Source organism: Symsagittifera roscoffensis, chromosome 5 (genome assembly GCF_963678635.1).
Source record: "Symsagittifera roscoffensis chromosome 5, txSymRosc1.1, whole genome shotgun sequence".
Lineage (NCBI taxonomy): Eukaryota > Metazoa > Xenacoelomorpha > Acoela > Convolutidae > Symsagittifera > Symsagittifera roscoffensis.
This window is the reverse complement of record NC_087066.1, coordinates 8,504,350-8,520,115: the sequence shown is the minus strand read 5'-3', so window position 1 is coordinate 8,520,115 and position 15,766 is coordinate 8,504,350. Positions and strand designations below refer to the sequence as shown.

The window sequence follows — 15,766 nt, the reverse complement described above, 5'->3', positions numbered from 1 at the left end:
TGGCCAGGAAATGCTCAGAAGTAGTTTAAGTTGTTGACACTATTTTCTGGGCTATGTTTTAGTGATTTGGCAGCTGAGAAGGCGGACAGGAAAGAGTTGAGTGCGAAGTTTGAGTCGGAGAGACAGAACAGTGCAGACAAACTCATAGCTCAGGACAAGGTCAGTAAAGGTCATCTGATATGTAATAGAGAATAGTCTGCCATTTAAAAAACATAAGTCAAGGTCAAGTTAATTGATCCAAATAATTGTCTCATTGGTCGAAAGTACGCAAAGGAAGTGATTCAAATGGTATCTGTTTTATATAAGTTGCCTCTATCTACTCTTTCCTATGTACAATGTTCCCTAGGAATTTCATAGGGTAGAGTAGCACAGGGTATGTTTGAATAGAGCCGAATGACATGGGATCATTTAAAGTATGGTGTTTCTTTGTGAATTGAAATCTTACTCAAGCGTCCAGTATAAAAGATCATTGCTTGAGCGTCTTTCATTGTGTAGCTGGAGTCTTTGCGTGAGGATCTGGCAGCCAAGACTCAGGTGGTGCAGAGACTGGAGTCAGAAGTGGAGGCAAAGAGGGACCAGATTGAGGAGTTGAGAACCCAACTACACAACACGCAAATGGACAACACCCGCATCACAGCTGAGCTCACCCACATACAACAGTGAGTCCCTGTAACATTCATGGTATCCTCTTAATGGTGGTATAGCAGCCAGTCGAAGTTATGAATCCCCCACCATATAAACCTACCGAAAGTAGCCAGGAGCTATATAAAAGTTTTCGGTTCGTTTGTAGTTCGTCTGGTGTATTCCAGTCGCCATTACAAAGATAGGATAGAAAAGTCTAATGAATTAGCTTCAATGATAAATGCGTTGTCTTGCCAAATAAAGCTGCTGCGAAAAAAATCTTTGATTTTGTTTTTGCTGTCAAAATACTGTATTTGAAGTTATGTTTTCAGAGTTGATGACCCAGAGAATGAAAAGTATGAATCACCTTATTGAAGATTCGCAAAAATTTGTGTTCGAGAAATTTATTATAATTTGGGAAAATTCTCACGATTGTGCATTAAGCATGTTTTTAGCACTAAAGCATTTTCAACTCTTTTTTACAGTCAACAGTGTTTTTTTTTTCAGGCAGATTAACTCGGAAAAAGAGAAACACGAGGAAACTATTGGGACGCTGAAGAAGGAAAAAGAAGAGGTAAATGTGAACAATTAATCGAATTGATCCAAGGCCGCCGAGGTTTTTTGTCTATAAACTAGCTTATGCCCTCATTAGTCCGCCCCATTTTCTCATTTTGTCTTTTTTTTTCAAATTGCTTCACAAAAATTGTTCATTTTTTCAGTTCATTAGTATTTTGTTAACTGTCTGTTCTGTTCGCGAGAGCGTTCAAATTATTGTGTTTTCGACCAAATTGCGCTTCGAATGGTGTTATTTTTGTAGTGGTATTTGGTGTTATTCTCAAGGCTTCAATTAATTCGGCCACATCTGATGCAAGTTTATGCGGTTTATTTCGGTTATCGATTTTCATGACCGAGAGTCTTGGTTTAAGTGTTCTAATTAGTCGTCTATGGGTGCAAATATTAGTTTTATATTGTTATTTTTACAATATAACATATTTTTTTTCGCTCTAAATGCCTGTGCTTGATCACATCGAACGTTTCGCGCGACCCCGTGGTTGAGAATGTGTGTTTGCATAAACCGAATTATTGTGTCCGCCATATTATTTGTTACTACTTTGGCCGATGGGAAACGTGAAAATTGATCGATCCCTACCAGTATGTAGACATCCTTTTCATTTCGTCTGGCAGCGGCCCCGCGAAATCTAATTGGATTTCTTCGTTAGGTTCTACCACCGCGTCTGGCGCCGTAAAATGATGTTTTCCTGAGATGACCTTTAAGTTTTTACCTTTTTGTCGGCACTCTTTGCAATTTTGTGTCGTGGCCACGATCCTGATGCAGGTACGGATAACACACGTTTTTGGCTGCTTCGAGCGTTCCGCCTTGGCCCGGGTGTGTGAGATAGAGCGAGTCCACAAGGATTTGTCTCAGCTGCTTCGGTATGACTGCTCTGACATCGTACAGTAGTATACCATCTCTAACTGACAGTCTGTGTCGCACATTGTAGAAGTACGGTCCGTAACATGACTTCAATGTTTCCCACTTCTGTCCTCTCACCATGTTCAGCAAGGGATTTAGCGATCTATCCTTTTTCGTGGTGGCTGCTATAAAGGAACTATCAAATACGTTCCTAAGTTGGCGCCTATACATTGGGATGTCCTCCTCCTCGGACAGTGTTGTGGCCAGACAGGTTTGTGGCGTGGTCTCCTCCTCCGCTTGGGTTGTTTGGCAGGCTTGATCCTTGGGCAAACGTTTGAATGTGAAACTGTCTTCCGATGGTATGACCTGATGGGAAGTACTGCTGAACGTTAAGTCCTTATGTAGTCCTTTGAACGTGTCGAAGGATGAAATGTTCTTAGGATGGAATGAGATTGTTGATTGGGTTCCGTTGTAATACTTTCGTAGAATGCGTTTAAATGGTGGTAATGACATACCGGACGCAGTGTTTAGTTGCCTGTCCATAGTGTAATTGGATTCGTTTATGTTTAATATCTGTTCAGAATCGGAAATAACTTTTTGGAATTTGTATGATGTTGAATACGACTGAATTTTGGCAATTGACTATTCACAGTGAACGTATACTGCATTGAATGCGAATTTGAAGCAAGACCGTTCTCGTTCCGGTTGAGCTTTTGCGTGCCTAGAAATCCGTTTGGGTTTGAGTTCATTTCTAAATTTGCGTTTGCGCTATCTTGGAATTCGAGACATGCTATGAAATCGTCAATAAGGGCGACCACAAAATGTTCATCCCAGTACGCGGGCGGTTGAGGTTTTCCTACTGGGTGCCTTGATGTATAATCGATTAGCCCCATTTTACTACCCGCAAGGTGTTTTATATCAAAGTCAAATGGCAGTAACCGGTCTATCCATCTGGTTAGTCTGCTTTGATAAATTTTATGATTTTTATCGCATTGTAGTGCACTAATAAGGGCTTGGTGGTCGGTGATTAGGGTGAATCTTCTACCGAATAGGTAGTACTTAGAATGCTCTATTGCCCAAACTGCGGCTAGCAGTTCTAATTCATTGACTGAGTGTTTATTTTCGCATGCATTAAGAAAGCGTGAGGCATAAGGAATTGTTGCCCAGCCATCCGGCGTTTCCTGTTCCAACGCACATCCGATACCATCACGGCTAGCGTCGCAGACCACACGTGTTTCCCGCCCACTTACAAAATGACGATTTTTTGTTATATTATGAACTGCTTCTAATATGTTTTTAAAAGCTTTTCCATGAGTCTCGTCCCATGTAAAATGGATTTTGTTTTCGATAGATAGCAATGGGCGGAGCGGTGTGCACAATTGTGCTAGTTTGGGAAAAAATTTATTTAGGTGGTATATTGACCCCATAAAACTTTGAGCTGTTTGAACGTTTTCGGGTGACGTAGTTGTAAAATAGCTTCTGTTTTCTTTTGCATTGGAATTGTTCCATATTCATTTATGACATAACCCAACCATTCGACCTGTTTACAACCGAAATTACTCTTGTCGAGCGATATTGCCATGTTCTCAGCATCCAGTTTGTCTAAAATTCTTTTAAGTTTATTCATATGATCTTCTTTTGTACCGTGGGATATAATCAATATATCATCCAGGAAGGCAAATGTATCTTTTTCATTGTTTAGAGTAAGGTCAATTGCTTTCTGGAACTCGGCAGAAATATCAGTAAGGGCGTAAAAACCTGTTTGGAACTGATACGTTCCAGTCGCTTGTCGTTCCAGTTTGCCCCCAATGATGCTAAAATTACATTGTTTTCGAGTATTCTCGCTGAGTTTTAGTTGACTGTGCGCGTACCTAAGGTCAATTGTTGAGAACAGTGTAGTGCCCGGTTTGTTGTGACCTTCCTGTGCTGATTGAGCGACGTTATCAAGGAGTACGTCTATATTTGGCATCTGATACTTGTTCTTGTGTATCATTTTATTAATCTGTTTGGAATCCATCGCTAGTTTTATTGATTGATCTTTCTTCACTGTGATTACTATCGGGCTTATAAACTGCTGGTCACTACATTTTTCAAGTTTTACAATAGAGCCTTGGTCTGTGAGGGATCTGATTTCTTGCTCCACCTTCTCTTGAATATGTATTGGGATCCTTCGGCCCTTTTGTTGCAACGCTTTAAATTCCTGGAGAAATGTTGTGTGAACTATTTGGTTCCGTGCTCTTCCAATTCGTGTACATAACCCCGGATATGTGGATTTTACCCAGTTGGGTATTTTTGCATCTGAACAATTCAAGTCATCTGATATAGCATGAACTGACTTACCAGCTGGTTGCTGTTGTAGTTGAACTCCAATCAAGGGTAGAAGGTTTCTTCCCAATATATTTGCGCGTCTGTCGTCTACGATTAGGGATGTTGTTTTGATCGTCCATCCACCTGATTCGATGGGTGCGATGATTCGTCCAAACGATGGGATTTTATATCCATTGTAGCAAACCATCGTCGTTTTCGTCTGTTTTTATCCGTTTGGCTGATTTAACTGTCGTCATTATCTGATTTGCAGTCTTTTGGTTTATAAACGACGTGGGTGAGCCTGTGTCCGCAATGAACTACAGGTTGTTTTTCCACACCTAACTCGCACTAATTGGCCCTTCAGATCTGTTTCTTCTAATTGTCCAACTGTTTTTTTTTCGAATCGGATTGTATTCGTTGTCGAATCGTCCGGGTGGATTAGCTCCCAGCCGGGAATGAGATCACCGGCTTGCATGTAATTAACGTATGCTGCTACATCCGTGTCCTGCGATAATGATTCGACTGTCTGTTCATCGTGAATTGCGTTTAGGTCAGATGATTTGCATAATTGTGCGTAGTGTCCACGTTTGTTGCATTTAATACAAATTTTGTCCCTGGCCGGGCTTTTTTGGAGGTGCCCTATGCCGAAAGTATTACCACATTTAAAGCATTGTGACTTTTGGTCTGTTGTTTGTCGTCGGAGTTCCCCCTTTGTTGTTGTTGCGGATATCGTCCGCGGCCCCCCTTGTTGGATAACGATTATTGTTGTTACCTCTTTTTTTGAATGAAACCAACTGGTTCGGTTTTCATGTTAGATACTTGAGTAGACGTTGGAGATCCTTGTTGTCGGATAACCAATTGGTTTTCTAAACCTTTCTCCCTCCTGATCGCATAATCTAGCGCCTGTCCGGTGTTTTCGTTTCGGCCAAGAGGTCTTTTTGTCCCTCGTCGTTCGACATGTTTGCGGTAAACAAGTACCGGATGATCTCTGTTTCAAGCCGACCATCATTGCAGTTGGGGCATTTGAAATTTCCTTTTACCACCAGTTCCGTCTGGAGGCAGTGGTACTGCTCTAAGTTTTATGTCTTCCCCTGTTTTCTTGTAAATGATTCGTATCTGTCAAATGTCACGTTTCGTTCCTTTACGAAGAGTCGTTGTAGTCTGTCCCAGAAATCTCTGATCGAAATTTCCTGAATTCTGAGATCCGGATAGTATTGAGTCACTTTTCTTTGACCTTCAGTTCCCAAACACAAGTAGATATAGCTCCTGCAGTTGATGTCCGCTTCTTCCCACGGAATTCCGCCTACTGTTGGGCCAAGATTGTCCAAATGTTGACATTGGTTTTCCCATGCTACCCGTTTCTCTTGGTTGCTTAGATTGCAATCTCGAACTTGCTCGTCGGATTCCCCCTCGATAGAGAGTTCGTACCCCGGTTCTTGAGGTTTACGTATAGCTGGGGGGTTTTGTAAGAGCTTTGTTAAGTTTAATCAGTCCTTCGCGATGATGCCGAGGAAAAGTTGTTGATTCCACTTGTCGCACTCTAACGGTGGTTCCGCTGAGGCTTTCTGCCAGACGGCGTGATTCCCAATGGGTTTTTGTAACTGCTGGCTGCGCCATGTTATACCCACGGTTTGTCTATGCAGTATAGTCTGGATTGAGATTCTAAGTTGCGTACGAAATAAGAAGTAGATCAACTTAAATTCATTCTGTTTAACGAGCATCTGTTTTCATTTGGATCTGACCTCGAAAGCATGTGAGTGTCAGAAACTCATAATAACTAGTACATAACATGTTAGGTTTCAATAATAACGTATTATAACAGATTTCTATAATTTATATAGATATACCAACTGGTTAAGTAGCGCCAAGAGATTACATAAATATAATACTATGTTTCATGTTTTAAAACACGTAGCGTCTCTTCCCTTTAATAGGTTTTCGTATTCTATCCACTGGATAACACATTGCTGATTTAAATTAACCGGAAAAAACGAGCTAAACTTGAAATTTAAAACGCGTTTTTCTCAAATTGGGTTGAGTTTAGGCGAAAACTCGTAAAGACAAAACTTGTTTAAAATTTTAGCAAAATTAATATGGTTTAATTTGTTTTAAGAAATTCTGGACCAAAATTTTACCCCAAAAAAGGGGTCATTTTGGCTTTTCTTAGTTAATCAAAAATTACGCCAAAAATACCCAGTCGATCACAGACATAATTATATCAAAGTGAGCTTCTTATGTAGCCCAACAAACTTTAAGAAGTGTATATTTTCGAAAACTTTGTGTAAGTTAATTTATTTTTGTTTGATAAACAAAAAAGGTCGTTTTTACTATAAAAAATACCAACTTTTTTTAGAAACAATTTTTAAACGATTTGCAATTTGTTTTTGGAGAATATACCCTTGTTAAAGTTTGTTGGGCTACATAAGAAGCTCACTTTGATATATTTATGTCTGTGATCGATTGGGTATTTTGGCTTATTTTTTTGATTAACTAAGAAAAGCCAAAATGACCCATTTTTGGGGTAAAATTTTGGGCCCGAATTTCGCAAAACAAGTTACACCATATTAATTCTGCTAAAATTTTAAACAAGTTTTGTCTTCATGAATTTTCACCTAAGCTCAACCCAATTTGAGAAAAACGCGTTTTAAATTTCAAGTTTAACGCGTTTTGTCCGGTTAATTTAAATCAGCACTGGATAATAGTTTGATTTAACTGAAGTTTTACAAGTCACATTATCAGGCCTCACTTTGCTCAGACTGGTCACAAACCCCATGTAAAAACGCATGACAAAAAACTCATGAACTTAGGAACGACCAACTTAATGAAGAAAAGTGCGCTGATTATCTATAACATTGAATCTAGTCGAATATAAGTTTGCTTAAGAAATTCCGACCCTGTTTTGAGAGATTCTTTAGTCGTATGCATTGAATATCTTTAAATAAGCAAACCAAGATAAAATCATTAATTAAAATTCAAAAGTTTATGATCAAAAATCTTTGAAATAGCTTTAAATTGTAAAAAGTGAGTTGTTTTACATTCAAAAATTATGGATAAAAATTACTGAATTATGGATAAAAAATGAATTGTTTTGAATATGAAATAAACCAAAAAATATTAGTTTTGAATTATAAGAATAGATTATTTTCAGTTGGCAGCTCAGCTGAAGATACAGACAGCCTCGTGGAGTGAGCGCGACCAGAACACTCGAGGAGAGACAGACAGGCACACTCTGGAGTTGCAGGAGACACTGAGTGAGTGCAGGAGGGATCTGGCCATAGCGGAGGCCAGACTCAAGGACCAGGAGGAGCTGAGGCGCATGAGCCAGGAGGAGGTTCTCCAGCTGAAGAAGGAGGTCGACTCGCTCAGGAAGCAGGTCAGAAGCTGGAATATTAGAGACTGGATTAGAAATCGTTAAATGTATTTTTTAAGAGGTGCCGAAATGTTTTCCACTGAATAACTAAAAATTTAGCATGAGGAGTTTTTAAGCTTCTGAGTTTTTAGGAGCTGAAGATACTTGTAATTACCATTTTATTGATCCCTAGTTCATTTTTTTTTGCTTCTCAAAGAGAAAAAGGAAGATTTTTTTTCGGTGAAAACGTTTTAAAACATTAAACTTATTCTTTGACAGAAAAGGAACAGATTTCAACTGACGCATCAAAAATGCAAGTGCGATGACAATTTCCAAGCACAGTAAGACAATTTCTGAACATAAAAGCAAACGAGGCTTGCCCGTTGCTCTGCAAGTTGCACAGAATGTTCCGACCATATTCTTAAACTACAAAATAGTTTTTCTGTCAAATGTTTTTCTGATCTAATCGAAAGCCTAGAACTTGGAATTATTCGATAGTCATAGTAAAATTGGCATATCGCGCAACAGATGTCTTCGAAAATTGACTAGAAAAACAAAAAATTTTTGAAAATGCTTTCAATTTTTTGCGGCTGTATTTTTTGAATTTATGAAGTTTTGAATTTCCAAGTTGGCGCTAAAAAACTAAAACCAAATTTGCTGGAGTAGAACTAAGTTTGCAGTGTTTAAATACAAGGGTAACAGCTTATACTTTACAGGTATCCTGCTCGCTTGATTTTTTTCGCTGGAAGTTTGACAAAAAATTGTTCGGTTTTTTGAATAATGAGAAATTTTCAAACCGTTTGTTGACACCGAGAAAGCTGAAAATGTCGTTCCAATCCCAAAGCTGTTACATGATATGACACTGCGCCCATTCCGATGATTATATGTGGTGTCTGATTTTGCGTAGAACTAAAAAAACGTCCGAAGACTAAAGTTTCCCCTCATTTTCAATGGTTGGAACAAAAAGCGATTGCTTTGTAGTTCTCAAGTGTTAGTTACGGGTAGGCATGTTTCGGCTCTTTTCCAGTCCCCCCTTAATTTTTTCGGAAATTTGATATATGAAAACTTATTTAAAATGACTTTTCATGTTATAAACTGCATTAAAACGTGTCAGCGTAAACAGGTGAACAAATTTTCACAACATTTCTTACATGCAAAATGCCGTGTGAACAATTTTTGAACAGCTTTATTTTGAAATTTTACGAGGGGGGTGGGAAACTGGAAAAGAGCCCATGTTTCGCCCGTTTCCCTTCTTTGACTTTCATTTTATATAATCCCAACTGCTTGCTTGACTATTAATTACTCGTTTATATGGGGTACTTCGTAAGACACTGCTTTTAAATTGAATACAAATTTGCTCGATTAAAGGAAGAATTTCAAATTGATGATTGGATGCCATTTTCGCATTTTGGATAAAATATCGTGTTCAGGTGGATTCTCTGCTGAAGAAGAACTCTGATGTGGAAGTAAGGAACTCTGAACTGTCAATCAAACTGTCTATTCTGGAGGAGATGAGGGAGAAGCAACCGGACGCACAGCAGAAGGTACATCACATCGTCTTACTTCTCTGGTCATAAAAAATTACGTAGTGACTATGTCCCAAAATTATGTAATAATAAATAAATTCGTTTTTTTTAAAGAAGGGAACAGGCTCGATTGTTATTTACATACCTCAAAACAAAAAAAATATTCCGTCTTGGATGAACCCTAAAAAGGCGAATTAGCTGCCTATCGAGTGGTGCCTTCATGAGCAAACAACAAAGAATACAGTTGAATTAACGATTACCAAAAAACTTTCATCAAAAACTCGTTATCACAAATGCTAAGATCCCGTAAATGTCATAATTTAATAGTATCAGGCGATTCGCTGTTGATTTTGTTTTTTCTTTTTGACCTAAATTTAATCTTCTGTCAACTACCAATCCGAATCTTCTTTTCAACTTGTAACCCAGCTTGAACAACAGTTGTATGTAATGGAGCATCTGAAACAAAAGTCTGGTTTTCAATCTATCATTAACTAAGGATATGCTGCGATGTGGTGTGTTTTTTTCTCTGTTTGTGTGACGCATTTTGAGTGAATTTTCTCTTTCTTTCTCTATTCTATCCTGTTTTTGTTGACCGTTAATGCAGCTGGAACAATTGAGAGAAGACCTCTTGGACAATCAGCACGAGAAGCGCCGACTTGCCTCCGAATTAAAACACGAAGTAGAAGCGAAAGAAAGAGCCATGCAAAGGGTGGATGAGTGCGAAGAGAGCATTGAGGCTCTCAAATCACGGGAGGAAAAGTTACAGGATGCTCTAATTGAGATTAGGAAGTCACCGAAACATGATCATCATTCCATTATAGGAAAAGGAGGAAGGGCAAATCACGCGTTCTCAAGTGTACGTCATCATTTGATCACCCGCAGATCACTTGAGTTAGAAGTAGAAAAGCTTCTCAGTAGATTGCATCGTCATCATAATCATCCTTTCAAAAATTTGCTCATATAAATAAAGGAGTCAACTGGAAAACTGATTGGAAATTTAACTGATGATTACACTTGTTAATTTTTCTTTTCTTGCTAACTTAGTTTGATTGGTAGTTTTCGATTTTCGAGCTTGGATCTATTCAACATTCTCTAATTGTGCTATCAGTTTCGTGGGCAGATTCTATGACGGGGGTCGGTGTAAATTTGAAAAGTATTAACAGTTTTAAAATTTAAATCAGCTTATTTGATTTTACGTAATCTATCAAAACAGTCAAATCCTATTTTGTTAAATTTCACGGGTAATTTAGTTGCAGGCAATTAATGTTTGAAAATTAATCATAACCATTTTTAAGGCTCTCTTTAATGCTCGGATTTGAAAATGAGTTTTAACGGTGTACTCTCTTCAAAATTAATGGTCAGTCATAGAAATTTTGGGGAAAAGTTGGCGATCAAAGTGGGAGACCTCGATAAGCGTCTATATGTTTGTATATGCTCTAGACTTCTATACTATGATAAACAATGCGGAAGCTTCAAGCTCAATGGATTACATTTGCCCCCACCTACAGAATGGCGAGAGAATGTTGAGTAAATCATGTGAGAGATTGCACATTTCCTTAGTTTCTTGTGTAAGATTGGTCTTCTATGATCTTTTTCTGAATTAACTGTTTCATTTCTTTTCTTTTGACACTCTTTTTGCAGAAAAGTTTCATGTAGTTTAACTGCAGACCTAAAGTCAAACAAATTGAAATATTGCAATTGTCACAAAGAAATTAATAAACTAACAAAGCTTGTTGTAGTTTCAGGTATTTCGCCCTTAACATTTTTTTGTTGTACGTGGAAGAGTATGAAATATTTCTGCAGGTTTGATTGCTAACGCATGGTTAATTGAAAAAAGAGGATCATTTAATGAAGGTTAGTTCAAGACACTTCAAAGGCGGATGTGGATGTATGAACTAACAAAAGTCGTAAGATTTTATAGCGAAATATGGACTGTTTCGCAGACTACATGAACTCCATGGACCCTATCAATTCAAAGCTGCTCTTTTTTCTGTTCGATAACGTGATCTTTGTGACTTGCACACTGTTGACTGCATTCGTAATTGTTAATGAATGAAGTGATTTTTCGCTTAATTCTTTTCCAGGAAAAATTTTAGCTCTCCAATAGCAAAAATGCAAATGCGGCAAGAAATCGTCAATCGAATTAGTTTCTTATGCGAGGTCACCTAGGTTGCCTATTTTTGTGTTCGATTTTTAAAGCTTAATGACCGTAGTATAGGTCCTGATGAAACGTCAAATGCTTTAATATTCATTGAATCTCTATTTTTTCCCGGAAGTGCGTTCATGCATTTATGAAAACTTTTAGGTCTATAGGGGCATGCATTATTAAGAGTAATGAACGTAGTGAAGACTCTTATATAGGAATTTGTGTTTTTTTTTGTTAAAAGTAGTGAACGTAGGTCTTGCTTATTTTTTTTCAGGATAAATTTTGATTTTTCGCAGTTTGATTTTTGATTTTTTTTCAAGTTCAAGTGCATTTCCATTGTTAAAAGGAAGGCAAACTCCACTATCGAACAGCAAAAGTGTAAAGGTCACGAAAAACGTGATCGACTTCTGATTTCGAAAAAGGAAATAAATTTTCAGATTTCTCAGCGAAATAAATGTGTTACGTGTTGATCCAATTTTAACAAAAAAGTGTCCATCATAAATTGTTATACAAATTCAAAGAGCTTTAAGGCCATCTATTTTTTCTTCGAAATTCAAAAGTTGAATGCGCTTGAAAAAACAAGTCCGTTTTTTTTCAGTTTCCTTGCGTTCATTACTCTTTCCAACTGTTAGTTCGCTATGTTTTTTTTCTCAGGAAAAGTCTTAAAATGCTCTAATAACTACCGACGTGCTTTCATACATAATAATTTTGAGTTCAAGTTAAATCCATCTACTGAAAAATACGTAAATGACCCTCTCTAAATACGAACATGGAAATAGTGCAAAAAACGTAGAACAATTTCTACTTTCGAAAGTGGAATTTAATTAGGTTTCCAGCGGAATAAAAATTGAGATGTTTTCAACAAAGATTTTTTTCCGTTTACTTGAGTTTATAACTCTTTTCCAATTGTCAGTTGGCTATTTTTTTTAATTTCTAATCAATATCATCTAAAAGTTAGGTTAGTTGCACTCTCCATTTACGAAGTTGTAAAGGTCACGAGAAACGTGAACGCTAGTTTCGAAAGAGGAATTCATTTTTCAGAAATCTCAGCGGAATAAAAACTTTACCTATTGATCCAGTTTTCTCAATTGGATTTAATTTTATCAAAAACGCGTCGATCATAAATTGTTCTTTAAGTTCAAAGAGCTGTGAAGCGATATACTTTTTATTTCGAATTTTCAAAGTTGTTTTATATCTCTTAACCAACTGAATCTTAACCAACTGACTCTTAACCAACTGACTTTACACCAATTGATTTATAAGCAACAGACTTTTTTATCCAACTGTCTGTTGGCTATATATATTTTTTCAATTTTGTTGGCTTTGGATTTTTACGATCTGTTTTATCAACTATGAAGGGTATGTTTGCTGGCTGATTAGGATGTTTCTGATCAGTGATGTTTTTTTTTTGAAAAAGTCAAAATTAGTTAAGATCAAATTTGTTTTTTTTCATGGTTTGACTTTGGATTTCTTTTTCAGTTCAGTTCATTTCCTTTCTTAAAAGGAAGACAAACTCCACTATCAAACATTTAAAAGGTAAAAGTCGCAAAATGCGTGAAAGGATTTAAATTTGTAGATTTTCCAGCGGAATAGATAAAAAATTACATATTGATCCAATTTGCTCCGATTGGGTTAATGGCTTAAGTTATAGACCCTTTTCCATGTTTTTTTTTGTTCAAAGAAAGAATGAACTGTTTTTTTTTAATAATTCTTTTTTTACCTAGGCGGTTGGCGGGGGTTATTGCCAGTCGGTAGTAATTTGTTTTTCCTGTTAACAAGTTTGTTCACAGATCTTATGGAATTACGTAGAGTATCAATTGCCATCTTATAATTTTGGCCCTTGGCACAGAAGAAGATGGATAAAGAAGCGTCAATCATCGCCAATTGTTAAAGTTGAGAGTTCTAACGTGATGTATCTTTTCCTTCGAAAGTTAAACAAGGCTTAAACATTTTCAATGAACTTTTTTTCGGTTTCCTCGAGCTTTTCTCACTTATCGGCCATCTGATAGATATGCCTAAATATCAATGAATGAAGTGAGCACTTTTTTTAGGTCGTGTGGTTAGTTTTTTCAGGAAATTTGATTACTCTAAAGTTTGATTTTTCGCGGTTTGGTCTAGATTTTTTTTCTGAGTTCTATTGAAATTAATTTGCTAAAACGAAAGTAAATACCATCTCCAATTACAATTGGTGAAATGGCGCGTAAAAACTGATTGAATCGTAGTAACGTGTCTCTAATTTATTTATACAGTGGGCGTCGAAAACGTCCAAAATATAATGTTTCTGAGAAGAAAGAATTTTTCAAGAGGTAGTCCTTTGTGGCTCTTTTTCCACCTCAGCTTCAATATTTTACTAGTATAATTTTTGTTCACATTGTTCGATTGTCGATTGTTAAAAAAATGGCATGTGTACTGAATGGGCAAATATGAAAAGATTTGGTCTTTATCCTCAATTTTAATTTCTCCTTTCACCCATAGATTTTTTTGCTAATTTAAGGTGGGGAAAGAAAACGGGCCTAATTTTTATACTAATCTTAACATCCGAAAAATTAAAAGATGTCGTTCAGTATCAGTACACCAGGAATTTCACAGTTAGTTTCGAAGTGTTTAAAATCAATAACAATCCATAAGTTTTCCAACTATCTAATAGAACAAATCTCTGATCTCATTTTAGTTCTATTCTTTCAATGTAAACCTTGACAGTAACTCGTAATTTGATTCCGTCTTAATGAAACGAAATATAATCAATTTTTACCGGAAGTATTATGGTGAAACTGATTTTTCTGAAATTTAGGTCAATAGTTAACACCATTTTATCATTTAAAAGCAAAACTTTGCCTAATTTTTAGATCATACTCTCCTAAAGTTTTGTTGGGCTACATTTCAGTTTTAATTTGATGTAATTTGCTTATAGGTTGACCCGGACCTTAAAGTGTTGAATTAAGGAGCCAAAGAGTAAGAACCTTTTTTGAGTGAAATATTCTTTTTATGCTATATTGTTTTGATTATATTTCGTTTCATTAAGACGGAATCAAGAGTTTCATAACAAGCGACTGAACATATGCATATCACAGAATTATAAAATGTTTTCATAAATCAATCCACAGAATCCGAGCTGCAATAAAAAACATTCTGAAAGTGGCCTTAGATAAAAAAAAAGATTCCTCGTATCAGGGAAAATGTACGTTCTGACTGAACCGTAAGGCTCCAGAAAACTTTTTTCGACTTAAAATTTTTTAAAATGGAAGAAATAAGTGTATATTTTTTCATTTTCACCTTTCTTTGGCTCCCACACGCTATGTAAAAGTGTGTCAATTTTAAAACGTTTCAAAAAGACCGAATTGCTCACCTTTATTGAATTTAGAATGTTTGCCCCTTACGTGTGTTACAAGAACTCAACATATCGAGCGTTGTATATTTCACTTTAGCCATATTCAAACCCCAACAATTTTATAAAAATTGATCACAGGTAGCAAAATCTGTTAAAATTTTGGCCCAAGACAATGATATCTTTTCAATGGCTTAATGTTTTATTCCTAAAAATTTAACCAATAATTCGAAATATGACTGAATAAAGCACCACAAGCATGAATATTCTGTCTTTTGCTTTGAAAATCGGAACAACAAAGTTTCTATCTTGTATTAGAAATTATACCGTGCTGATTCAGAATCAAATTAAGCGGACAAAGTGAAGAAAATCTGAAGCTCTAAAAGCGTTTTTCTGAAGCTGAATCGAAATTAGACAAAAAATGACCAGAACAAAAAAGCTTCGATTTTTACCGGAAGTATTATGGTAAAACTGATTTTTCTAAATTTAGGTCAATAGTTAACACCATTTTATCATTTAAAAGCAAAACTTTGCCTAATTTTTAGATCTTACTCTCCTAAAGTTTTGTTGGGCTACATTTCAGTTTTAGTTTGATGTAATTTGCTTATAGGTTGACCCGGACCTTAAAGCGTTGAATTAAGGAGCCAAAGAGAAAGAACCCTTTTTTGAGTAAAGTTTCAGACCCTAATTTTGCAAAATCAGATACCGTCAGTATTTTGTAATCTGATCATTTTATGTCTAATGTCAACTGAATTCGAGAAAAACTAACTTGAACTTTGAATTTTGTCCAATTAATTCAAAGCAACAGTGTAGTATGGGAACGGTTCCAGCAGGTCAAAAAAGTTGTTGAATTAAAATGAAAGCTCAATGTAATTCATTTAACAAATTTTAAAGCATATATAATATTTTCGTGTCCCATGTTCACTGAAATTTTTCTGACTTTACTGTTAAATTTCTTATTGATAAAGATCATTGTTTTCTCGAACGATTAATTTTTTTCTTAAGTGAGTTAGAATTGACTATGAAATAATGTTCAATGTTCTCGGATGTCCTAATATCTAAGTTGCCCATTAGCTTA

General features: G+C 36.4%; 2 protein-coding genes across 2 annotated transcripts in view; one reads left to right on the top strand and one right to left on the bottom strand.

Annotated features, from left to right (window-relative positions):
• The window catches only part of LOC134846072 (large ribosomal subunit protein uL4-like), a 252,836-nt gene that overhangs the window by 154,345 nt on the left and 82,725 nt on the right, over positions 1-15,766 (bottom strand). The gene's annotated exons all lie outside the window — the stretch shown is intronic.
• Positions 1-15,766, top strand: part of LOC134846071 (ankyrin repeat domain-containing protein 36A-like) — a 124,429-nt gene that overhangs the window by 64,476 nt on the left and 44,187 nt on the right. Inside the window, exons 30-35 of the mRNA XM_063863265.1 lie at positions 63-159; positions 496-659; positions 1,129-1,195; positions 7,491-7,715; positions 9,122-9,235; positions 9,822-10,073. Of these exons, the coding sequence (XP_063719335.1) occupies positions 63-159; positions 496-659; positions 1,129-1,195; positions 7,491-7,715; positions 9,122-9,235; positions 9,822-10,073 (919 nt within the window). The remainder of the gene's footprint in view (positions 1-62; positions 160-495; positions 660-1,128; positions 1,196-7,490; positions 7,716-9,121; positions 9,236-9,821; positions 10,074-15,766) is intronic.